We start from the raw sequence: 25,335 nt of genomic DNA, 5'->3' as shown, positions 1-25,335 counted from the left end.
ATGTTTCGCCGGCATCTGTGGCTGGCATCTTCAGGGATTGTTTTGTTGAATTTGGATTTGCATTTTTTGCACGGAGTTAAAAGCGATTAAAAGAAAGTTCAGCATGTATGTTCGCCCGCAGTACTGAACGTGGTTCAATCTGCGGTTTAAAAATCAGAAATTAAAATATGACACAGTCAGTCGTATGAATCCCTGGGTGCTTTATCTATGGATTTATGAAGGAGACTCCATCACTCTCTGAGGCAGCGTGCTCCTGTCAAACAGCTTTTAAACAGAGGCCGGGCGGCCATCTGTCAGGGGTGCTTTGACTGTGTATTCCTGCATGGCAGAAGACGGGGGGGTCGGACTGGGTGGCCCTTGGGGGGGGTCTCTTTAAACTCCTGTGAATCTTGCCTATTTAAAATTGTGTGTATTTTAAATTAATTTTAATTTGTATTTATAGTCTTGTTTAGCTGAGGTAAGGAATAAGGGGATGTGTCATTTTTAGTTGTGTACATGCCTTTATTTTTGTAAATTTTTGTAATCCGCCTTGATCCTTTTGGAAAGTAAATAATTTGGACGTAAATAAATCTGTTGTTGTTATTATTATTATTATTATTATTATTCTAAGTCAGTGGTCCCCAAATGGTGCTCTTCAAGGGATTATTTAAATGTATTTGTTTTTAATAGTTAATGTGTTTAATACTGTTTTAGGGGAGGGAGGGAACAATTGGGGCATTGGACATTGTCATGTCTTTGACAGAGGGGCGGGGTAAAAATAAATCTATTATGATTATTATTATGATTATTTATTATTGTTTTGGACTTCAGCTCCCAGAATCCCAGGCTATTGGCCAACAGGGCAGAGGCTCCTGGGAGCTGTAGTCCAGAGTCTTTTAAAGGGCACAGTTTGGGACTACTGTCGTCTAGGCAGACTCTGTTGGCAAACCGAGGGACAGATATCCCCTCATGCAGTCATTCTTCCCATGCGCATGCGCGCCATCGCCCTCCCCGCAAAAGGAAACCAAGAAGAGGAGGAGGTGGTGGGCGGGGCTTAGCGTGACGGGACTTTCCGTTTACTGTCTTTCAGTTCTTTAAAAAGGAAGGGCGGGGCTCCTTTGGGAGCCCACTCGCGCGCGCGCTTCGCCTCGCGCTTCACTCTCCTCCCTCTTTGTATAGGAATAAGAAGGGTCGATATATGTGAGGCGACGGCCGGTAAGTAGTTGCGCGTGCGCACTCTCGCTTTCGAGGTGACTCTTTTTCAACCCCCCATTCAGTTGGTGGTGGGGGGGAAGGGACTGAAGGGAGGGAAGTGGGCGGGGCTTTTCAGTGACGTGTAAGCCTTGTGGGCGGAGTTTAACGTCCAAAGGGGCCTCGTTCGTGGGTCTTTCTGAAGCTTTGGTGAGTTTGAAGTGAGGGAAATTAAGTGGGTGGGGCCTCTATGGCGCGAAAGCCACGCCCTCTTGGGGGCGGGTCTTAGCGACAAAAGGGGGGTCTCATTCTCTTTAGTAGGGACAAACCGTTGGCGGTCTTTCTGAGTGGAGTTGGTGAGTTTATATTCATTTAAAAGGTTTCCTTTAAATCATAATAATAATAATAATAATAATAATTTCTCATGAGAGCCCCGTAAGTCAGAAATAACTTGGAAGGAATAATATTATTAGTTATTGTTATTTCTCCATAGAATCACTATAAATCAGAAATGAAGGAATGTATTGTTGTTGTTGTTATTATTATTAGTTGTTGTTGTTGTTGTTGTTTCTCCCTAGAGCCCCCATGTTGAAGGGACATATCATAATGATAATAATTTCTCAGAGTTCCCATAAGTCAGAAATGACTCGAAGGAACATAATTATTAGTTCTTGTTGTTGCTGTTATTGCTATTATTTCTTGCAGCAGCAGCAGCAGCAGCACCAGCAGCAGACCAACGTTGGGTTTTCTTGGCAAGGCTTGTTTTCAGAGGGGGTTGCCATTGCCATCCTCTGAGGCTGAGAGAGTGTGACCAGTGGGCTTCCAATGGCTAAGTTGAACCCTGGTCTACAGAGTTGTAGTCCAGTCCTCAAACCATGGCTCTCTGTTTCCTTTCTTTTGCTGACTTCTCCCTCAAGGGAGTTAATGTTAAGCGTTCTCTTGAAACATCTTTCTGAGGTGTGTAAAGGAGCAAGAACAATGTGACTGTGTGGTCGGTTAATGTGTGTATATAGACAAAAATGTCACAGCAGAGTGGTCCTTATGTAAATGGTTTATGTGTGTGTGTGTGTAGTGTCACAACAGAGTGGTCCTTATGTAAGCGTTTTCATCTTTCCAGCTTGAGATTCCATAACTCTCCATTTCATGATGATGGGAGTGAATGGGAAGGGGGCTAATGGAGAAAAACGAAAGATGCCCCAAATCTGGCTGGGGAGATGGATCACTCTCTTGCAGCCGCATCCTGTCAGCCTCAGGGGATGATGGCAACAGCCAAGAAAACCCCCGAGACAGGTTCACTGCCTTAGGGTCGACATAATTCAGAAACTACTTGAAGGCACACAACAACGACAACAAAGCTTTGCTTTGGTGCCACAACAAACTACAATTCCTAGAATCCCCTAGCATTGAGCCATGGCGGCGAAAGTGGTGTCAAAGTGGACTATTTCTGCAGGGCAGACGCAGCCAGCAACTATCCTAAGATTGTTAGGACGAAGCTTTGAGTCTCCCACTTGGGTCACCATCAGACCAGGCAGGTTGCAAGAGCAGTGCTACCCGCTTGCAAATATGTTTGGGCTGAGGGTAAGTCCCTCCTCTGAAAAGCCCAAAGAACACCATCCTATTGCGCTTGCCTGCCCTCACTGATAAGCTAAATGAGAGCTTGTGCTTCCTGGCACAAATGGGAATGTGCTGTGCCTTCTTCAAGAGGACTATGCAGAATTACTATGAGGGTGGGAAAAAATAGATTAGAGGCTGTTGTTGTCCTGGTGGTTTGCTCTAGAGTTGAAAAGAAAGTGCTGTGCAGGTGAAATGATGGGACTCTTGGAAAGATTTGGGCCGGCTTTTTACAGTCCAACCTGAAAATGTCAGGGTTGAACCTAGGACCTCCTGCTTACAAAGCATTTTCAACTCTGAGCAATGACTCCTCCTGAAGACCTTTTTGCACTGGTTGAATAACCTGCTCAATTGGAGGCATTGACCTCCATGTGGCAAAAAGACACCCCCCTCAGATCACATTAAACAAAACGTGCCTTGTTTGTATTTCAAATTCTCTTTCACTGTGGAAGACTTGACATATTGAGTGATATGGAAGCTTTCCATGTACATGTAGATGTTGATTTAGAGGCAATGATTCCCAAACTCTGGTCAACCAGGTGTTTTGGACTTTAGCTCCCAGAAGCCTCTTTGGGATCCTGGGAGCTGAAGTCCAAAACACCTGGAAGGCCTGAGTTTGGGAATCACTGGTTTAGGGGAATCCTTGCACATACTGGAGTCTAATAAGTTGTCTCCTTCAGCACTTAGTGCTCTTGTCTAGGCATAAGGAGATTAGTGCAATTTCTTTGTGTTAGGAGTAATGAAATAAATAGCTGAGAAGGACAGACCGGTTTGCTCAGTACATGAGAACTGGTATTGCCAAATATAGCTCTTTGTGACTTGCACACACATGAGTTATTCTGCTCCTGTGTGATTTCACAGATGGCCATTCGAAGAATCACACTTACAGATGAGCCACTTATTCTTTTAGCTTTCCATCTTTGCCAGTATTTTTGACCATTTTTGTAGCAAGTCTTGACCAGGGCTGTGCAGCCACCTGAACCGCTTGATGTCGATAGTTTAGTGTTTTTAAAGTTTAGGCACAGTGGACATTTTGTGAGCTAAAACAGCTTCTGATGAGTACCAGCCCCTTGTAACTATAACTATAGACAAGATGTTAAATTTCTGTCCAAAAAGATATTACTGTGTGGAATGAAGTTTAAGACTTTATTTCCCTTGTATAACAGCATGTGACTTACAGTACTCTGTTCTTAAGAACCTGATGCATATCTTTTTCTTTTTATGCAGGTCTTGTAATGTGAAACCCCTTGTGTTTATCACATTTGATATTATTACCAGTTTCTCCTCGTGACTCCCATATTGCAGCATGGCTGCCTAAGTCCCTTGAAAGGGGCTCGACTCTGAAGCCTTGGAGATAGTTTTCTGCAAGAATAATTACTCAGACCACTATCAAGGAGAACTTCTAATAAGCATGACCTGCTATCTTTCCTTAGGGAACAAGTACATCAGAATAGATTTCCCCCCTACAAAGCTGCATTGTTGTGTTAAATCCAATAATAATTTAATAATATTGAAGCAACCTGGTTAAAATTATGCTGAAAGATTTAGTGGCAACGTAAGGAACTAAGTAGTCCAGGGCAATGCAGAGATGGTTAGTGTCCAAAGCAAGTTCATAGTTGCTGGCAGAGATGGCCCTTGCCTTAATAGTTCCATAGTTGGTGTGAGGAGAAGGCCTTGAATATCACCTTGGTGAGGAAAGATGCATTTCAAAAAAAATTATATTTAAATAACAGTTTTTATTTCATAAGGAGAAATGTCAAAATGCATATACCTTATTTAAGTTGACTTTTCCTCAGTATCATAAAGTCTGGCACTTCACTTTGAAAACTGAGAATGACACCTGCTCCTAATGTGTTTTCTTGGACGTCCTTTGCTTTCAGTAGGGCTCATGTCTAAGTACACATGGTTAGGATTGAGGCCTCAGTTTCTTCATGGTATTTCCTTTATTTCTAGGCTGCTTTGTGTCTCCATCCCACCCATCCCTTTTAAAATAAAAGTAAGAATGGAGACACTATTGCGAGTAGAGAGGACTAGTAGTTTGACAGTAACACATTACACTATTACAGTGCTATTTTCCAATTTAACTGCTACGGCCTCTTCCTGTGGAATCCTGGGATTTTACAGTTTAGGGAGGAGCCTTTAGAATTAGCAGCCAGAGAACTCTTAGGCTTCACTAAACTACAAATCCCAGAATTCCACAGAAGGCAGCCATAGCAGATAGTGGAATAATAGTGCTATACAATAACAGTGATATGTGATATTGGTCTAAGAGTAGCTTGTGGAAAAGAAAGTAATTGTTCAGTGACAAGGACAAAATGCTGAATAATTAAGACACTTTAAATGGGGTTTTTAAAATAAGGAATTGGATGTAATGTTTCACTTTCAGGTTCTTGTTTTATTATGGCTTGGAAGTTAATCACACTTGCATAAAACTATCTCCAAGGCTTCAGATTCGTCCCCTTCTCCTATCCTGCTTCATCATAATGAGCACTTTTGACACTTTTGCGGCCAGATTGAAGAACATTGCGAATATTAGTGAACTGAAGTATGATCTGTCGTGTGAACTCTATAGGATGTCTACGTTTTCAACTTTCCCTCTGCATGGACCAGTGTCTGAAAGGAGTCTTGCCCGTGCTGGTTTCTATTATACCGGTGTAAAAGACAAAGTGAAATGCTACAGTTGTGGCTTAATGTTGGACAACTGGAAAAAAGGTGACAATCCCATGGATAAGCATAGACAGCTGTATCCCAGTTGCAGTTTTGTTCAGAATCTCACTTCACTGAACAATCTTGGGTCTTCATTTTATTCTGCCTTTTCACCTCCGTCTTCCTTTGTTGGACGTTCTTCCCGTTCTCCAACACAAACACCAACTTTGGATCAAGTTGGATATTTCAGTGGAAGCTTTTCCAGTTTTCCCCAGAGTCCGCTCATATCTAGGCCAGCAGAAGATCTGTCACACTTGAGACCTAAAGTTGCCAACACTGCAATGAGCACAGAGGAAGTCAGATTGCACACATTCAAGGCATGGCCCCTGACATTTCTGTCACCTTCATCTTTGGCAAAAGCTGGGTTTTATTACATAGGGCCTGCAGATAAAGTGGCTTGTTTTGCCTGTGGTGGTCAGCTGAGTAACTGGGAGCCAAAGGATAATGCCATGTCGGAACATCGGAGGCACTTTCCGAATTGCCATTTTGCGGAACAAGCTCAAGACCAGACCAGCTTCACAGTCTCCAGTCTAAGCATGCAAACCTATGTAGCACGTGTTGGCACTTTCAAAAACTGGCCAATGACAGTTCCAGTTCAGCCACAGCGGCTTGCAGATGCTGGCTTTTATTATGTAGGTAAGAGAACTGTTCTTCTTCATGATTTCGATGCTGTTTAAATTTTTGAAGAACCTATGACTTTTTTGAAATTTGTTTGTGTTTTTAAAAACATACTTTGTGCACTTCTTTTGAAGGCCGCAATGATGATGTCAAGTGTTTCTGCTGCGATGGAGGACTCAGGTGTTGGGAGTCTGGGGATGATCCATGGGAGGAACATGCTAAATGGTTTCCAAGGTATGTTTAATAATTCGTTTATAGCAGAAATAAAATGTGCTCCCATGCTTGCTGCCATTTTCAGTTAAAAGACAAACTAATCTTCTCTTTTAGAGGGATTTCCCTGAGCGGTTTTTTTTTTGTGTAAAATACTTAGTCTTCTACATTAGTTTGCTGTGCATTCAGAGTCAGTGGATCATCTTACATCGCAGACTCAGCTTCAAAAGCAAATATAGCATGGAGGACCAGTAGTCATGAAACATGTTTCTGGAGTTAGTTATTCTCACCAGTTATTCAGGAATTGGATTTGTCTACTGGAAGTAATCCAGCATGAATGTTCTGAAGGTGGCCTTAATGGGTCCTTAGTTCCCACTCCCGTATGATGCTGCACCTGTGTAACATGCTATTGAATATATATTGCAGGGAAGCTAATGAGAGAGATCCATGGCCTTCATGCCCTGCATATTGACTTTCAGAAGTATATACGTTTGAAAAAATTACTTTCGTTAATGAGTCATCTAGTTAGCCACTTCAGGAAGCAAGATGCTAGAACACATGAAACTCTTGGTGTGATCCTGTCAGTCTTTTCTGCTGTCACTTAAAGGGCACTTTAAAATATAAATAGAACCACACTTAAGTATAAATCTCGCCTTATGCATCATTCCAACAATTCCATAAGAGGTAATGAGTACTATACTGTACTTTTACAAACATGGGAGTCTCAGAAACTTGACAAAACCACAGAATGAATGTTTAGTAGAATAGTGTAACCTTTGGATCAACTTAACCCTTGCTTAAGTTACTGGCTACTTCTAAAATCCAAATCCCTGATGTTTAACTATTGGTTGTTGCTTTTGATGGATTTTTCACTTTTAAGCAAATTAATGAAACTGAAATAGTCTAATGGAATGTGGTTATAATCTTAGGAGTTTGCATATGAATCATAAATTACCTGTTCTCAGCTTAGGATGTTGTTTGTACGAATTCATGATTCCAGGGACTCAACAAATATGCAAAAATAATCCCTAGGTTCTTCAGAACTAACATGATTTCATCTAACAATAACATCCAAAATCCACAAAACAGACAACCAAAACGCAGAAAATGCATGTTGCGAGCTTTGGAAGTTCCACTGACTTCTTCATCAGGCAAGGTGTTAAAATTACACCAGAGAAAGAATTATATGACAGTGTTAATCACAGGCGTGCATTTTGTCAAGATGCTGCTGCTGCCCTCAGTTAAGATGGTATGGAGAGATATCCATGCAGGCAGACCACTCTTTCCTCCCGTCAGGTGGGCTCTGTGAGACAAACAGCTGTAAAGCCCAGTAAATAAAATCTGAAGTCCATTAGCAGCACAAAAAGATACGTTACTTTGAGATTCAGGTTGGGCATCTGTAACTGATTCGGTTAATAGCTAACACAGTTTCTCTAATCTAGTTTTCTTTTGGGAGCTATCTGCTTAAATACCCTAAGATTTATTATTTTGTTTTATTTTTTATTCTGTCTGCCAGTACAGTAAAAGTAAATCTTGATGCATTTTTATATTACAGGTGCGAGTATCTGATTCACAGGAAAGGGCAGGAGTTTGTCCGTCATGTTCAAGCAAGATTCCCTCATCTTCTAGAACAGGTACTTCTTGTTGTGTACCTTCCAGTCAGGCTTATTGTGATCTTAAGGCCAACCTACCATAGGTTTTTCTTGACAGAGTTTGTTCAAAGGGGATTTGCCCTTGCCTTCCTGAGTTTGAGAGAATGTGAGTTACCCAAGGTCACCCAGTGGGTTTTTGTGGTCAAGCAAGGAAACGAACCCTGTGCTTAATGCTGCTTTGTTTTCCACTGCCAGCACAATTCTCTTAATGTGTGTAGGATTATAGTTTTTTTACATATTGACAGCTTTGAAGCATTTTGGAAGAGCATTTAATCGGTTATATATATTGACTGTGTTCATGGTGAGAGTAGCTATAATTTGACCTTACTGCATGCTGGCCCTGGTGCATGAGCACATACATCCTGACATCTCTACTACCAGCTGCCAACAGACAGGCAGTTTTGACCTTGCAGGCCAGACTAAGGTGCTTTTATTTGGAAGGATACTGTAACCATCTCATCCATAGTGCATCCCAAGTTCAATGCTTTCTTGCAGCAGTGGCTGGATTATGATGGTCTGGAGGTACTTAGTAAGCCTTTGACAAGCAGGAAAGGCAAAAAGGAAGAGAATGAGAGAGGAAAGGGAAAGGAGAAGAGAGTTTTGTATGTAGCAAAAACTGGGAAGAGAATCTTAAAACCATTCCTGATCTACATTGTCCCCTGTCTGTTCCTCTTAGAAACAAAATTGGCAACTCTGGTGGGTCTGAGGAGGATTTTCTGCTCTTGAAACCTTTTGAAGGTTACATGGATTGCCAAAAGAAAAACAAAACAAAACTGGAAGTGGGCAGAAAGCCCATTCTGGTTTTGAAAAAACAAGTATTTAAAAACAGCATAGGGATGGGTTCCTCCTATGTATTTAAAAGTTGAATTCCCACTCCTGAAGGCTTCCACAAGAGTCAAATTAGTTTGGAGTGGATGAGAACCACAAAAATGGAGGGCTTTTGCCAACTTGATCTAGATCACCTTTTTCTAAACTTTAATCCTCCAGATGTTTTGGACTTCAGCTTCCAAAATTCCTGATTGTTGGCCAAACTGGCTAGGGCTTCGGGGAGTTGAAGTACAAAACATCGAGAGAAACAGAGTTTTTGGAAACACTGATCTAGACCCTAGAGCAGAGGTGGGAATCATTTGTCCTCCATGTGTTGTTAAATTCCCAGCGTTCTTCACCATTGGTAACTAGGGCATCTGGGAGTTGCAGTGCAATAATTTCTGGAGGGCAGAACAGTTCCCACCTCTGTTCTAGAGTGGGTGTGAGATGGCTCTCACCCTAGTCACTACTGGCATGAGGTCTTGAAAGACTGGCCTCCAAGAGAATGTGGCCTTCTGTGTGTGAGGTGGGTGGCTGGAGGTTGACTCCTGCTGCTATAAATAGAGGTGTGACTGCAGCATGTGCCTTAATTTAATTATATGGAAGAAGGGCACGGTGATCACTGAGAGAGCATATGATGCTTAGAGTGAGCCTGAGGGAACTGCAGTTTCAGTATTGCAAGGCAATTGAGGGGATTTCCTGAGATGCTTTGAGTGAGTTGCTTGACTAAAAGGTCAGCTGAGCAGGCTGCTGAAAATTATTTGATAAACCACACATTTAAAGAGGCTTGTGCAGCTGAGAATTATTTTTATTACACTTCTGTACCTATTCTGTTACTATACTTGGTATAGCGGATATTCAGAATTGTAGAATTAAATTACAGATTTTCGTTTCAAAAAACAAGGTCGTCTTCTACTTGTAGATGACAGTATTATGTGGATGAAACAGGTATGGCACATGCAGATAGATAGCCCTTGGGCCTTCCTTCTGCTTAAAAGAGGGTGTTCCTTGTGACAAGAAAGTGGCTTGGGGACTGATCCTAACATTACTAGTCATTCTGTCAAACAGTATATGGCACACAGCAAAGATGGACAATTTATGGCCCTCCAGATCTTGTTGGATTGCCACTGACATTATACTTCACCATTGGCTATCATGACTGAGGTTAATGGGAGAGGCAGTCTAACAACATCTGCTAGGTCGTGGGAGCGCGGGGTTATCAGTACGCTGATGACACCCAAATAGTCTTCTCTATGTCTCCGACTGATGCAGTGACTAGGGATGGCGTCTCTCCTCTTGTGGCGTGCCTGGAGTCAGTAATGGGCTGGATGAGGGAAAACCGACTCAGTCTGAATCCAGAGAAAACGGAGGTGCTCGTGATAGGTTCACCTGGCCCAGGGATGGCGGTGGTTCCACCTGTCCTGAATGGGATCACGCTTCCCGTAAAGGACTCAGTAAGCAGTTTGGGGGTGCTCCTTGACTCGTCGCTCCACCTCACATCTCAGGTGGATGCGACGGTCAGGAGCACCTGTTATCAGCTTCGGCTGATCCGCCAACTGCGTCCCTACCTGGGCCAGAGGGACCTTGAAACAGTGGTACATGCTCTGGTAACCTCTCGACTGGATTTCTGCAATGCGCTCTACATGGGGCAACCCTTGTACCAAACCCGGAAGCTACAATTGGTACAGAACATGGCAGCCAGACTGGTCACTGGTATACCCAGGGCCAGTCATATAACACCTGTACTTAAAGATCTGCATTGGCTGCCCATTCGCTTCCGGGCGCAATACAAGGTGTTGGTTATAACCTATAAAGCCCTACATGGCTTGGGCCCAGGATACCTTGAGGACCGCCTCTCCCCATACAATCCGCCCCGCACACTCAGAACATCTGGGCAGCAGCTACTGAGGGTCCCAGGGGCAAGACTATCCTCCACTGCGAGGAGGACATTCGCCATCTCGGCCCCGACCCTCTGGAATACGCTGCCCATAGAGCTCCGCTCGGCCACCTCCCTGGCACAGTTCAGGAAGGAACTAAAAACCTTCCTGTTCAAGCAAGCATTCCCCGAAATAAGTCCTAGTTAGTCTCCCCCTCTGACGGCAATGGTGAACTGGCTAGAAAATGGTATTTTAATGTAATTTTAATGTAATTTTATTATTATTGCACTGTATCCTGTGTTTATGTTGTACACCGCCCTGATTGATAGAAGGGCGGTATAAAAATAAAGCTTTTATTATTTATTTATTTATTTATAGGGTAGAATGCTTAAGGCCATTCTTGTTGTATTTGAGAGAGGCTGCAAAGAGGTGTTTAGGATGAGAATATTATTATTATTATTATTATTAACATTTATTTATAAAGCGCTGTAAATTTACACAGCGCTGTACATACAATCTTTTTAATTGGACGGTTCCCTGCCCTCAAGCTTACAATCTAAAAATTTTAAAGCCATTTAACAGGTAGTAAACTCGTTGTATTTGCACAAAGTATTGTTTCATGCATGCAAAAATGCTTTCTTTCTGAAAGACTTCTTCCTTTGTGATTTGTAGCTGTTATCCACTTCAGATACCCCTGTGGATGAAAACACTGGTCCACCAAGTAAGTGGAATTTCCTGTGGGATTTTTTCCCCACTTGCTACTGTGTTGATGTTTGTTTCAAAATGTGATTTTAGTTATTGTTGCTCTGTTCTCAGTGCCTCACCTTTCTGAATGACTGGGATGTGAGCTCACTTTCACTTGGTCCACCATGGCTGCATCCACATGGCAGAAATAATCTGGTTTGACACCACTTGAACTGCCTTGGCTCCATGCTATGGAATTCTGGGAATGGTAGTTTATGGTGGCACCAGAGCAACAAGAAACTACCATTCCCAGAATTCCATAGCATGAAGCCATGACAGTTCAAGTGGTGTCAAATCAGATTATTTCCGCCATGTGGATGCAGCCAATGTGATTTCTTGGCTGGGAATAATCACTTCTGTCCTTTTCACTTTTACCAGGAATGAACTTCCCAGGTGGTTTCCAATGAGTATTATAAGAACAATAACCAAATCATCAAAAAGCATAAATGACAGGCCAGTAGTTATATAAAGCACTAGCAAAAAAGGCTAAATAAACAACCAGGGAGCAACTCCATGAAAACACACTCAGTGTTTCAAGTTCTTTTCAGATTCATCAGTGAATTGGATAACCAAAGTTATATCTGTCAGCAGGTTTAAACTTCTGGGGCCCCCTGGTGGGGAAAGCTCTTTTGAGTAGCCTTGCAAAACATGCAGATGGTACTAGGTTGCCTGCCCTTAGGTGTATCAAAAGTAAAGGTGTCCCTGTAACAGCTGGTTTTGGCTTTAAACCCCCCCCCCCCCTTTATACAGTTCAAACACGTTTTAAAATGTTCTGTAGCCACTCACTCACAAAGCACAAGATTGTGAGTTAAATGCCGGCTAAGGGCCGACTCAGCCTGGCATCCTTCCGAGGTCGCTAAAAGGAGTATCCAGCTTGTTGGGGGCAATTAGCTTACATAAAGTAAACCGCTTAGGGACTGCTTAAGTGCACTGATAAGAGGTATAGAAATGTACTTTCTGTTGCTATTGCTATTAAAACTGTAATGTTAGACACCAAATTCTACTGCCTAGCATAGGGAGCCAGTTATGCTCAGGTGTTGTATTTTGCAGCTTGAGGTGGCAGTTCTGCTGCTTATGAAGAAGAGCTGGAGTCTACTTTTAAAGATAGGAATAGGGAACAGGTGATCCCCTAGAAATTGTAGGATTGCAACTGCCATAATTCCTCATGATTGCCTGTCCTGTTCAGGCTGATATGAGCTGTGGTCTAATAATAGCTGGAAATCCACAGGTTTTCACCATCTGCTTTAATGAATGTCTCAGAGTTTAGTAACTGAGCACATGCTATCCATGTATAAGCTCCCAGATTCAGTTTGTCATATGTCTAGCTAAAAAGATCTCTGGTAATAAGATGAGGAAAAGCCATAGCCTGAGATAACTGGGGCCAGTCAAAGTAGATGGTAGTACTCTGGACTGGTGCTTTAACGTGGAATAAGACATCTATGCAATTTCCATTAGTACTGAAAAGTCTTTAAAATAAATGTCTGTGCATAATCAATTAAGAGGACCCCTTTTTATAGAATTAAAACTTTTTTTCTTACACAACCTTTGATGTAGAATCTGGTGCAGTAGTGATGTCTCATTGCCTGTTTTTAATGAAAACTACACCCATATTTAAAGTAGTAAAGCCATATTTTTTTCTCTGAGTAGTTATTCATTTTGAGCCTGGTGAAAATGGTTCAGAAGATGCAGTCATCATGAAAACCCCAGTGGTTGAAGCTGCCTTGGAGATGGGATTCAGAAGAAGACTGGTCAAGCAGACTGTTCAAAGTAAAATCTTAACAACTGGGGAGAATTACAAAAACATAAATGATCTTGTGTCTGACCTCATTACTGCAGAGGAAGAAAAGGAAGAGGAGAAGGAGATGCAGGTGGAGGAATCGGTATCAGGTACGTACAAACCTTTATGGCACAGTCAAATGTATCTTTTCCTCTCAACGAGGGGTTTCCTCTGTTGCAGATGTTTCTAGGGCAGTTCCTCTGATTATAGAAATTTTATGCCTTGCATATGAAACCCATGCTCAATGCAAAAAACACAAAACTAGATTATTCCCGCACAGACGGCTGTCCAGCTTCTGCATGGAGACATCCAGCAAAGGAGAGCCCACTCACTCCAGGCAGTTGATTCCATTGCTGAGCTGATCTTCCTGTAAAGAAGACTTTCTAATAGTCAACCAATCAACCCTCCTTTAACCTAAACTCATTTAATGTAGTCCTGTTTCAGGTAGGGGAGAGAGCCCATTTTTTATGTCAGTTATACAGTGGTCCATTGACCAGTGTCAGTCTGTGAGCTGATGCTTGCTGGTCTGAAGAAAGTTTCCAGGAAACAGAGAATGAGTTGCAGCTGATGGGAACAAATATAGTACTGCTCCCTGGCATATTAGGGAAAAAGAAGATTGCTGGTCCCCCACATTAGATAACATGAGAAATACTTTTATGCGAAAGCCCTTCAGGTATGGAGTGGTATTGTGTTTACTGCTGGACTTCTCTCCAGGATAATGGCCAGCATTGGAAACAGTATTCCAAATGTGCGATGTGTGGAATAATGTAGAAACACTATTTCCTGCTACAGGGAAATGAGTTTCATGGAAGCATATTCACTTTTTCTGCAGCCTTAATCAAGTGTTGGACTCAGGTTCAAGGGTTGCCGAGATACTCATTTCTTTAAAAATGTTTCTGGCTTTTATTTAGCAACTTGGGAAAGAACTGCAAATGTTCAGGCACATCAGTACTTTGTTTTTGGTAAGGCAGATCTGATAAAAAGGCAATCCTTTTTAAAGTTCTTGTATATGTGTATGTACGTTTCTTTAAGTTGCCTGTTGACTTAAGGGATCCCATGAATTTCTTAGGGTTTTCCTAGGCAAGGAATACTCAGAGGTGGTTTTGCTAGTGAAATATAGTCTATAGCACCTGTTATGCATTGGCAGTCTCCCTGTCTATATGGTCTCCCTAAATATGAATGCTCTAGGATTTTCTATTTATATAAAGTAATTTAGTAAAGATTATAAACATGAAAGAACATGAAGTATAGTGTCCCCTTGGTAACTGCTGGGGTTTGTTTCCAGGTCCCCTCATGGATATCAGAATCCACGGGTGATCAAGTCCTATTAAATACAATGGCATAGTAAAATGGCATTCCTTATATAAAAATGGTAAAATTGAGTTTTACTTTATGGAATTTATACATTTTAAAAATATTTTCAAGATGTGGATAGTTGAAACTGTGGATAAGGAATCCATGGATATGAAGGGCTGACTATGTGTAGAATAAACATAGCTTTGGTAAGGACATGGATCGATCAGCAATGATGCCAGTTTGCTAAACATACAGCTGTAATCCGTTTGATTATTCCCGCATTAGAGTAGACCCATTGTGAATCAATTGGACGATACATCCACATGTAGGTAAATCCAGCTGATCCAATGATTTTACTTGAGTTGGATCTGACAGTAAGCCATTCTTCAGACTCAGTGAATGGTTGCTGCACAACAGCATTTTAAACTTTTGCAATGGAACTTGCAGTTTGGATTTTCTTTGTTTTTGTTAGTATAAAACACCTAATAATTCTTGGCAATTATGTGTCTATTTTTTCTAATTATAATGAGTGGTAAATCAGTTTATCACTGAGTGTACGCAACATGTTTAAGTTGTTTGCAGTGGAGTATGAATGATTTTTTTCAGTTAATGGTTTCTATTTTTCTTTTATCTTGACACTTTGGGTTTTTAAAAAATTTATTGTGTTAATAAATTCATTTATATTTTTAAATTTCATGAATACCTCAAACAGGTTATTCCTGTACTGAATTACACATTAATATGGTTCATGTTCTAAAAGGAAGTTTAGGCTTGTAAAAAAAAAGTATCATATGTGTAATCCTTTGTAAAACCTATGGACCTTTTTTGAGGTAGGATGGTTGGAATAGGAGGGGGGAAAGGTTTCATAATCTTGCATGCAGTAAAATTTACTGTGACTTTTATAATCTTTTCATTATTATATTTCAGATCTGTCCTTAATCAGGAAGAACCGTATGGCGTTGTTTCAGCGCTTGACATGTGTGCTTCCTATACTGGAATGTTTATTAACCTCCAAAGTAATAACTGACCTTGAACACCAAGTTATTAAACAAAAAACCCAGACACCCCTGCAAGCAAGAGAACTGGTTGATACCATCTTGGTGAAAGGAAACAAAGCTGCAAACATATTCAGAAATTGTTTACAAGAATGTGATCCAGTGTTATACAAAGACTTGTTTGGTGAGTTTGCAAAAATGTGTTGGTTAACATTTGATTGTTGTTTTCTTGAGGGGTGGCATCTTTGTGTTGTTAAACTTCACAGCAAAAGGAAGATATTATTGGCTTGACATTTATGTGTGAAAGATGTATTATAACACACACACACACTCGTCCCTCCACATTTGTGCTTTAACTTATGTGGCTTTGATTATTCATGGATTTTATTAATATATTCTCTCTAGAATATCTAAGTTCTCCAGCACAACTCTGTGGTCACTTTTAACCAAGTCACACTGAAGGACCTCAAGATTCCTAAACCAGTGGTTCCCAACCTGTGGGTCAGGACCCCTTTGGGGGTCGAATGACCCTTTCATGGGGGTCACCTAAGACCATTGGAAAACACCTATTTAATTACAGTTATGAAGTAGCAACGAAAATAATTTCATGGGTTTGGGTCACCACAACATGAGGAACTGTATTAAAGGGTCACAGCATTAGGAAGGTTGGGAACCACTGTCCTAGACAGAACACTAGAAATTGGCGACTCCTCCAGTGCAATTCTATGGTCAATGTCTGGCAGATGTTGACCACAGAGTTGCACTGGAAGACCTAAAGATTCCTAGAGAGGTGTTCTCTCAAGTAAAAACAGTGTTTTTGTTACTTGTGGTTTTTCCACATTCATGGGGGTCCTGTGCCCCTAATGCCAGCGAAGGTGGAGGGATGAGTGTATATAGTCTGCTGAAATACACCTTTCACACGTAAATGTCAAGCCAATAATATCTTTCTTGTCAGCTGTTCTGTGGTTACATATACAGGGTATATATACAAATACATGTATTTGTTCTGTGGTTACATATACTGGCTACTACAGGAAATCCAATTAATTGCTTACGGAAACTTCTAATAGTTTTAGAACATCTTTAAGAGTTTATTTGCAGTGTCTCCAATTCAAATAATGGATCTCCCAGGGTAACAGAAGATTTATCATTTTTTTTATAGTGGAGAAGAATATGACATACATTCCAGCAGAAGATGTTTCAGGTAAATATAAACTTGGGTAGTGTTTGGAATAATGTTTACTTGTAAGGAGGGTATTGAAACAAGTTCAAAATGCTTTTCAGCAGCAACACACTGGGAGATAAAAAGTTTTGTATATTTTTTGTTTAACACTTAAAACAGCAAAGGAAAATTTGAAACTAATTTATGAACTGTTTACTTGGACCTTTCAGATTTTTAAAGGCCTGACGGCAGTAAGTTATACTTCACTCTGCCTCCTATTACAACAAGAAAGTACAGTGTACTTTGCACTTCAAATCATATGAAAATATGTGAACTCCATACATGTTTGGAGTGCAGGCTATCTTTTCCCTCCAAAGAGAGGCAGTTGTAACTAACTTGTAAGAAGCTGCTCATATGCTCAATTTTAAGTAGGGATGCTCTTCTGCATCTGGTTTGCAGTTCTATTTGAACTGACTTAATTCACAACCCTGTGCATTAATGTGCTTATGGGAACATGGTTGTCCCTCAGGACGATACTTAACCTGATTAGGTGATAAAGCATTTCAGCAAACATGTACAAAAATGTATATTTTAAGATAAAATAGGCTTAGAAAAATGTGTATCTTGCAAGGAAATATGTTGAAGTACATACTGAAACTTGTGTAAACAGGAGGGCTTTTAAAGTTTTTTTTTAAACTCACAGTTCAAAGTGGAAATGAGTCAGAATATAATTTTGAATGAATGCATTGTTTTTGAAATAACTGTCTAAAGATGTGGCTATATCTTTTGGCATTTTCACCAAGAAGCCTCACTGTAGATCTGATGCTTAAGTTTCTTTGTTTCTCTTGGAATGCCTCAGCTTGTATTGGTGGCTGGTTAGAAAAGATGGTGTTGATAACATGGTAGTGATCACATTACTTTTTATTGCAAAGCAGATGAACTTAGCAGTTCAGAAAGGCATGTTTCCATATATAGTAAATGGATTTTTTCTCTACAGGCCTGCCTATGGAAGAACAGCTGAGACGACTGCAAGAAGAAAGAACATGCAAAGTTTGCATGGACAAGGAAGTGTCCATTGTTTTCATCCCATGTGGCCATTTAGTAGTGTGTAAAGAATGTGCCCCTTCCCTTAGAAAATGCCCCATATGCCGGGGAACAATCAAGGGTACGGTGCGGACATTTCTCTCATGAAGGGCATGTACTTTTTTTATCTGTGCTCAGAGTTCACTAAAGACACCATGCTCTCTAAAGTGGCTGTAAAACAATTCTAGGGCAAAATTTTGGGGTCAGCCTCGTGCAGTGTTGGAATGGCCTGCTAATCCAGGCAAGCTGGCCATGTCACGGTGCCTTGAAACAGCATTTTTTTTTTTAAAGATGGGGTGTTCAACCTCACGTAGTTCATTGCAGCTGGTGTCTTTCAAACATTGCTGTGAATGATTTATGAACCTTTTGGGAGCTTTTTATGGGAGAATTGACCTCCAGTATCGCTGTTCTTTGTTAGTTCAAAATATCTTTTATATGGATTCTTACTATAAATAAAAGCTTAAGCATCTATGCAGGAACTGTTCTGGTTGCAGAGCAGATTAGATAACCACCAAGAGTTTTATATTATTTCTCAATGGCATGTTATTTCTAAATGTCAAAATAATAAACATTGTTTATTGGTAAAAGTTCAGCAAATAAAGTTTTTGAAATTTATTATCAGACTTGTTTCATAAAGCAATGGTAGGCAATTGTGGAAGGCTAGGGGTCTGCCCACCAACAGACTCAGGAGGATTACACCCCAGTTGCACCCGTTCCTGTAAAATCAAATGTTTTTGCCTGCAAATGCTTTCTAGGGCATTTCCCCATCATGTTTCTGGGTCCTTCTGGACCCCTAGAGTCCTTTGGCCTTTTGAGAAAGGCCAAAACATTTATTTTTTACCTCTGATGGATCCAGAGGAGTTCCAAATGTGGTGAGAAGCCTTCCATGCCCCATAGATCATTTTGGGTTGTTTCAGAGCAATACTGTCCCCTGGGAGGCAGCCTTGGGGATCCATGCTTTGCCCACCCATGAATTAAAAATTACAGGGTAAACAGTGTTTCCAGGCATTTGCTGCTATTCTGATTTGACTGAATGTTTTATTGGTTGCAAAGGCTGGATTAAGGAAAGATAGAACATCACTGTGCTGAACAGAATTTTGTTTACATATGAACTCATATTTGTATTTCCTTATAGTGGAACAATGGTAGCTTCCTATATTTGTTCCAGGCAAAAATAAAAGTTCCATGTTCTTAGGGCTCAGTTGGTTTATTTTTCATGTTTCTTTCTGAGATCAGGTTCTACATTGTTTTTTTAATAATATATAGAGCTTCATTTTCAACTGAATACAGTTCAAGACCTTTGCTGTACATCTTCCTGTGTGATGCAGTGTGATGTATTCCCACTTTTCCAGCTTTAATTTGTTTATGTTAAGGTTTATTCATGATCAGGATGAACAACCCTGATCCCATGAAGCCCTCTGCTAGGTTTTAAAATGCATCCGCACTGTATCAGTCACCTTCCTTGAAGCTAATGGTTGTTGGCTACATGCAGACAGCACAGTTTTGTAGAGTCCTGAAATGATGGCTTGGGTTGCATCTGTACTGCAGAAATAATGCAGTTTGATACCCCTTTAATGTTATGGAGTTCTGGGAAGTATAGTTTGTTGTGATACCACCATGGCAGTTAAAGTGGTGTCAAACTACATTGATTGGGAAATTTAGGTAGTTGTAGTCCCAACAAGTAATTTCTCCAAACTCTTGATAATGACAGTTGTTAAGCAAAGCCTCCTTTGCTCTGTGGCTTTGGTGTGCAGTAATCTGTGGGATGCAACTGACCAATTACACTTGTGAATGTAGAAAGGACTGTTCAGCACTTTTTCAAATCAAGGCTTTGAAAATAAAAATTGATTGTTGGTGCTCCTTGAGCAACTTGAGCTAAAATAGGCGTAACTGCTGGGAGAACTGAACTTTGTGACCTGTTTGCTCTAGTTTTAAGCAGACACACAAAGACAAGAAACAAAGATAAACAAGTTTCCTATGTGAAGTCTGATGTTTTCAGAAAGTCAACATCAAAAGTGCTCTGTTTATGTTACGGTGAGGGAGGAAAGTTTATACCATTAGGAAATTAGCTTACTTGCTAATTAGCTTACTTGCTGTTCACCGCTATGATCTTTGGAATAGCGATATATAAATAAAACAAATTATTATTATTATTAAAACAATTCATACAGACTAGTCTGTTGCCACGTTTTTCTTCTGGTTTATGTCTGTGTATATCAGTAAAGGAAAGGACTGTAACTCAATTGTAGAACATATGCATGGGAAAAATGAGGTCCTGGATCCAGTTTTGTCTAAGAAATACCTTTCTGAACCCTAAGAGAGCCAGTGTCAGGCAGTGCAAGCAATAAGCTAGATCAGGGTGGAGTACTGTAGCTCTTGTTTAACCCCTAGCTCAGTGATGGCAAACATTTTAGAAACTGAGTGCCCAAATAGCAACTGAAAACCCACTATTTATTACAAACTGCCATGTCCCTCTGGCTTTCTAGTAACAAACTCTGTGCTAGGGAGAGAGCATGTGTGCCCCCAGAAAGGGCTCTGAGTACCACCTCTGGCACTCATGCCATAGGTTCGCCACCACTGCCCTAGCTAGTAAAGTGTTTCCTCTTGTGCTGATGGCAATTGAAATCCCACAACGTCTAGAGCAGGGGAAAGAATTCCCCCATGTAACTGTATTTGACTGTGACACAAGCATTCTTTACTATTGGCTCTGCTAGCTAATACAGCTGGAGAATTTTCTATCCCTTGTAGATGATAGAAAGAATGCAGGATAGCACCAAAACGTGTGGAAGCCATTAGCTTGGCAGTATCCACAGTAGTGACTACTTGCCAGTTTTTCACACTGTTCCCTGCCTGAAATAAGTTTTCTTTTTCAGTCACACAAAATTTTTAAAACAACTGCTCAATAATGCAGTTTTCACTGCGAGGGCTGGTCTTTCCATGAAGTAGAACGAGATGGTTGGCTTAAAGGTGATTACAGGGCAGTACAGTAGTAATTACAAAAAAGCATAGGTGGAAGCCTGAAAAGGACTACATAACATTTTGTTGCTAGTCCTTCCTCAAGCTAGGCACTGTTCATTTGGACTGCCATCAATAAGTGATTGTGCCCCGAGGATGGCACATCTTTTTGTTGAATCGTTTTTAGAGAGGATACCTAGGCTGCTGCTGAGAAGCTACAAAAAGGGTGGTATGTTTCCTAGAGCTAATTTGCTATTGTCCCACAAAGTTCATATGGCTTGGCCATTTTCCATACAGTTCTTGGGCTTCCTCCCTCACCAGATGGCAAGATCTGGCATTTACCATTTCAAAATGACCCACTGAGAAATTCAGAACTTTCCCTTGTCATACCAGATCCCCGCACAAGAGGAAGCACTTTGCTGAAAGACAGATCATACAGAATAGGGAAAAGTCACACACCGATTTCATATTGTCACAGTGATTTTATACTGTCAACCATTAATAGACTAATCAGGTTTTGAACTGGATCAGGGCTGGGGAAACTAGCACTCAGGCCATGTTTGGACTATACATCACATCATTTCTTTCCACTAACTGGATGAGGGCTGATGGGAATTGGAGACCAACAAAATCAGGAAGGTCAATACAGTGGTGCCTCGGGTTACGAAATTAATTCGTTCCGCTGTCAATTTCGTAACCCGAAAGGCTTTCGCAAGCCGAATCCCCATAGGCGCTAATGGGGAAAAGCCGCGATTTGGTGTGAAATCGCGCAGAAAAGCACCAAAAGTTTTTTCGTAACCCGAAAAAACTTTCTTAACCCGGAAAATTTTTTTTAAATTATTTTTTTTCGTATCCTGAAAATTTCGTAACCTGGGTAATTCGTATCCCGAGGTACCACTGTATACGACAAAGGTTACATATTTGAGAACAATATACAACTCTATCCCCTCTGACCTGTGAATACTATTCCAACATTTGTAAAGACAGTTAACCTTGAGAAACCAACATTACATTTTCATTAACTTTTATTTCTGTAAAAGATATGAGAAAGATGAGCTAAAATTAAATATGTATTGTAGGTCAATAACACACACACGCCTCAAGAAGTCTTATCAAACTCAAATATTTCCTACTGACAAAATTATGGCTGCTGCACAAAAAGGCATTTTTCTTTTTACTGAATTTTTAAGTTTACAGTTTGGCGAACTTGTGCAAAAGAAGGTATGCGTTACAATACCATTAAAATTTTTATCTTAAAATAGTTGTCATCCTTGTCCTTTTGAAGAAAAAAAATGATGAAAAAGTAGCAGAAATTCCAAGTCTCAATCTTCTCGCTAAATGAACAATCATTTTAACAAGAATCACAATTGCATACCCTTGAGAAAAGGGGAACTGTCACAAAACACCCCAGAAAAACAAACATCTACATAACAAACTGGCATCAGCTTTATAACCCTTTCAAGTGACAGTTTCCTTTCCAAAATACAGGAAACTGAAGTACGTTGGAGTGCTGAAAATTACAACCTCTGTCCAATTAAATGCAATTAACAAAAGTTACCAGCAGAAAGGGAATGTTTTTAAACCTATTTTAGTCTGTCGCGTGGAAATTTTTCTAAGCAATGTACTTGTTTTGAGTTTCAACTGAGAAGACAGCAAATAATGACAACCTCATCTCAAAGCACCCTAGTCTGGAGACCACCAAAGCAATGAAAAGTTAGTTGTTTTGAACAACTCAGAATCCCTCCTTATTGCCATGATGACTGGAGGATTCTGGAAGACAGGATCCAAAACAAAGAATTTTTCAAAGTTCTGCATAGTTACACACATTTTGATATGCTTTCAATGGGAGGATTTGCAATCTGGCCTTGGGATATTCTTCATGCAAATGCAATGGTAGGTGCGTCCAATGTCATGAAACTGCTCTGTTCTTTTCTGCTTTTTGTGTTTTGATCACCAGCAAAACAAAAGAAACCAGAAACCAGTCTGGTGAAGTTGGGGCAAAGGATTATCTCAATCTGGTGCCTTCTTGCTTTTCAACAACAACCTTCATCATTCACTGGCTAGGAGCGATGGAAGTTGTAGTCAAACAAGTTTGGAAGGAGGTAATATATATTTTTCTGAAATGGTACTGTTGTCATACAAGGAGTTTTAAAGCCTCAGTTTCATGAAGGGAAGCATCTTTCCATGGCAGGGGGTTGGACTGGATGGCCCTGGCGGTCTCTTCCAACTCTATGATTCTGTGTACACAATTTGCTGTGCCACACAGAAGGCTTGGGAATTATCCCTCTCACTGAGATGGTAAGTGCTGAAGATTTTACACAGGGGAGGCCCACAGTTCTGCATATGAAACTGAAAAAACCGCTGTGGAAAAAGTGGGTAGAAATGGGCAGGTGAGAGCTATAGCTTGTGAGGTCTGTACCACATCACATCTGCAGACTGGAAAGGTGGGCATATGTAAGCAAGGCTGATCCCTGATTTCTTGTTTCCCCGCATCTAGAGAAAGAATTATTTAAAGATTGGATTTTTTCTTTGGTAACAAATGAGAATGGTGAAGATGTGGACGTAGATCATGTGAAACTGAGGTGCTCCACATATTACATAAGAAGCAACTGTATGAACTAGAGATGGTACAATTCTGAAGGGCATGTACCATGTTAGAAATGCATGTTATCAACTTGCTCCTTGAAACTGCACCTTCAATAATGACATGAGGTTCCCTAGGGGATCTCTCAAGTTGTAGCTGCATTATAGCAAAAAAGAAGCCATTAAAAAGGTTGGTTCATGACTCTGTTGGAACTAAGTGATTAAAAAAGACAGACTTGCCTCACCACCCATGACAGATTCCAAAATAACTGTATGGATGCTTTAAGGATGCTCACTGTAACCCATAAAATTCCATCAAGGTATAAAAGGAAGAAACATTTGGAGGATGTACCCTTTTCTGTGTGATCATATTTCCAAGATTTGGGAGGCAACATCCAAGACAAGAAAGCTTGCAGAAATATTTGGAGGACACCTTCTCCCCCCAAAGACAGTTTTTCAAAATGAAAGGCATCTATGAAGTACAGTAAGCTTTCCTCCTCTAGTGAACAGTGCAGAAAACTTTTCAGCAGAAAAAAAATAAGTCTGGAGATGGACAAGAGTTCTTTTCAGAGTTGAAAATGAATGCATCTCATGGGTATACATGCATTCCATTCAGAACTTTAGGACGGGGGCAACAGAAATTCAATACACCCCCCCCCCCCCGGTAAACATTCTAAAAAATAATTTTCCAAAGCTCTGGTTACCTTTACATCTTCTGGTCAATGGTTGGCATTCAAAACAATATGGAGATAAAAGTGGCAGACGTTATCCTGCGTACAACATGATCCTGCGTACACTGTTTTTCAAAACTGTCACCTATGCCCAGCCTAAATATATATTCAAGTTTAAAATCCTCAGTGGAAATTGATTCACCTCAATTGCCTTTTGTGCTTTACAGATACCCGAATGGAGACCAGTGATATAATTGCTATGTGCCTGTGTGAATGCACAGTATGTGGCAGAATAATCACAGATGTGCCTAGTTGAAACTAGGCAATATTTGGGCGTAAGACCCAATAAGTATGATCTCCTTTGGGCTTCATTTCTGTTATGGTGAATATAAGCTGAATATATTTTACACAACTTTTCCAAGATTGTGTTAATTCTTATCTTAGAACAGAACACCTGTGTGTGTCTACCTTTATGACAAGAACAAAGTTATTCATGTCCCAAATCTCAACATACACCTTAAATACAGCCAGGATTGGTACACAAAGATGACTGCTTTCAAAAGCAGCCCAATGATAAAACAAAAGCTATCCCTTCATCCAAGGCAACCCTAAGTACAACACAAACACCATGTCTTGCAACTCATTTCTTGGCATCATAAAGTAGACAAATATTTTCTTAAACTTTCAACAAAACGCACGCAATGTTTTAAATTCCCCAGATTATTAACAAAAAATATTTCCCCTCAATCCACAAAAAATATTTCCTCTTAATCTACAAAACTAATACAAACAATCTGAGAATGTTGCTTTTGGTCTACCTGCTTACCTTGGAAAGGAAACTGTTATTTTGTCCAGAATGGTTTGATTCATCTAGTCTACAAAAAAAGACATGCAGCTTACAGAGTGGCAAAAGGTGAGCGTGTTGACACAACACTGATACCACAGGCTGTGTTTCATCATGGAGGTGATGTCTCTGATCTTCTGTGCGTAACAACTAAGTGGCAGCAATGTTTAATTAAGCTCTTCCATAAAAGATAAAAAGTGGTCATTTAAAAAGGCACCAGTTGTATAGATTCCTTACAGCTCTTCATCTGAAACATTTTGAATTATTCAGTGTGCTTATGGAGTTCCTCACAATCTTGGAGAGAGGTGCATGTCAAGAAAGGAAAGAGACACCCTGTGTAAGCTGTGATCAATTTTTTCATGAAGACTTTTGTCATGAAGGCTTTTTTTGGAGGGTAAAATGTTCCTAAAACCAGCGAAATTGTGTGGGGGTTCACCTTTTGTCTTTAAATGATGGCATCATGTTCATCACTGGAAAAAAAGACAAAAGGTTACTTTATTATAAGTAGCATCTGAGACAGAATTTTAAGAAATATTAAAGTTGAATTAACTATTACATAGCTTTCTTGGACTAC

At 40.4% G+C, this 25,335-nt stretch overlaps 2 protein-coding genes across 6 annotated transcripts in view; one reads left to right on the top strand and one right to left on the bottom strand.

The window, feature by feature from the left end:
- Positions 1 to 1,023: 1,023 nt before the first annotated feature.
- Positions 1,024 to 18,324, top strand: LOC149320014 (inhibitor of apoptosis protein-like). 5 transcript variants are annotated; one of them, XM_089512756.1, is made up of 9 exons: positions 1,024 to 1,194; positions 5,225 to 6,123; positions 6,240 to 6,339; positions 7,871 to 7,949; positions 11,324 to 11,372; positions 13,043 to 13,282; positions 15,396 to 15,647; positions 16,626 to 16,667; positions 17,623 to 18,324. In XM_089512756.1, the coding sequence occupies exons 2-9, from the start codon at positions 5,265 to 5,267 to the stop codon at positions 17,814 to 17,816; spliced, it is 1,815 nt and encodes a 604-aa protein (XP_089368882.1). In that variant the 5' UTR covers positions 1,024 to 1,194; positions 5,225 to 5,264; the 3' UTR covers positions 17,817 to 18,324. The 5 variants fall into 5 exon arrangements, with proteins under 5 accessions (XP_089368882.1, XP_089368881.1, XP_089368879.1 ...); XM_089512755.1 differs by having other exon boundaries at positions 5,168 to 6,123; XM_089512753.1 differs by having other exon boundaries at positions 4,009 to 6,123.
- Positions 18,325 to 21,125: 2,801 nt separating this feature from the next.
- The window catches only part of TMEM123 (transmembrane protein 123), a 36,712-nt gene continuing 32,502 nt past the window's right edge, over positions 21,126 to 25,335 (bottom strand). Inside the window, exon 5 of the mRNA XM_089512758.1 lies at positions 21,126 to 25,231. Within this exon, the coding sequence (XP_089368884.1) occupies positions 25,207 to 25,231 (25 nt within the window). The 3' untranslated portion in view covers positions 21,126 to 25,206. The remainder of the gene's footprint in view (positions 25,232 to 25,335) is intronic.

Source organism: Sceloporus occidentalis, unplaced genomic scaffold (genome assembly GCF_023333645.1).
Source record: "Sceloporus occidentalis isolate IW3139 unplaced genomic scaffold, rSceOcc1.0.p SCAF_2, whole genome shotgun sequence".
In the NCBI taxonomy this organism is placed as follows: Eukaryota; Metazoa; Chordata; class Lepidosauria; order Squamata; family Phrynosomatidae; genus Sceloporus; species Sceloporus occidentalis.
The sequence above is the reverse complement of the archived record's forward strand: the minus strand, read 5'-3'. Positions and strand labels throughout refer to the sequence as shown.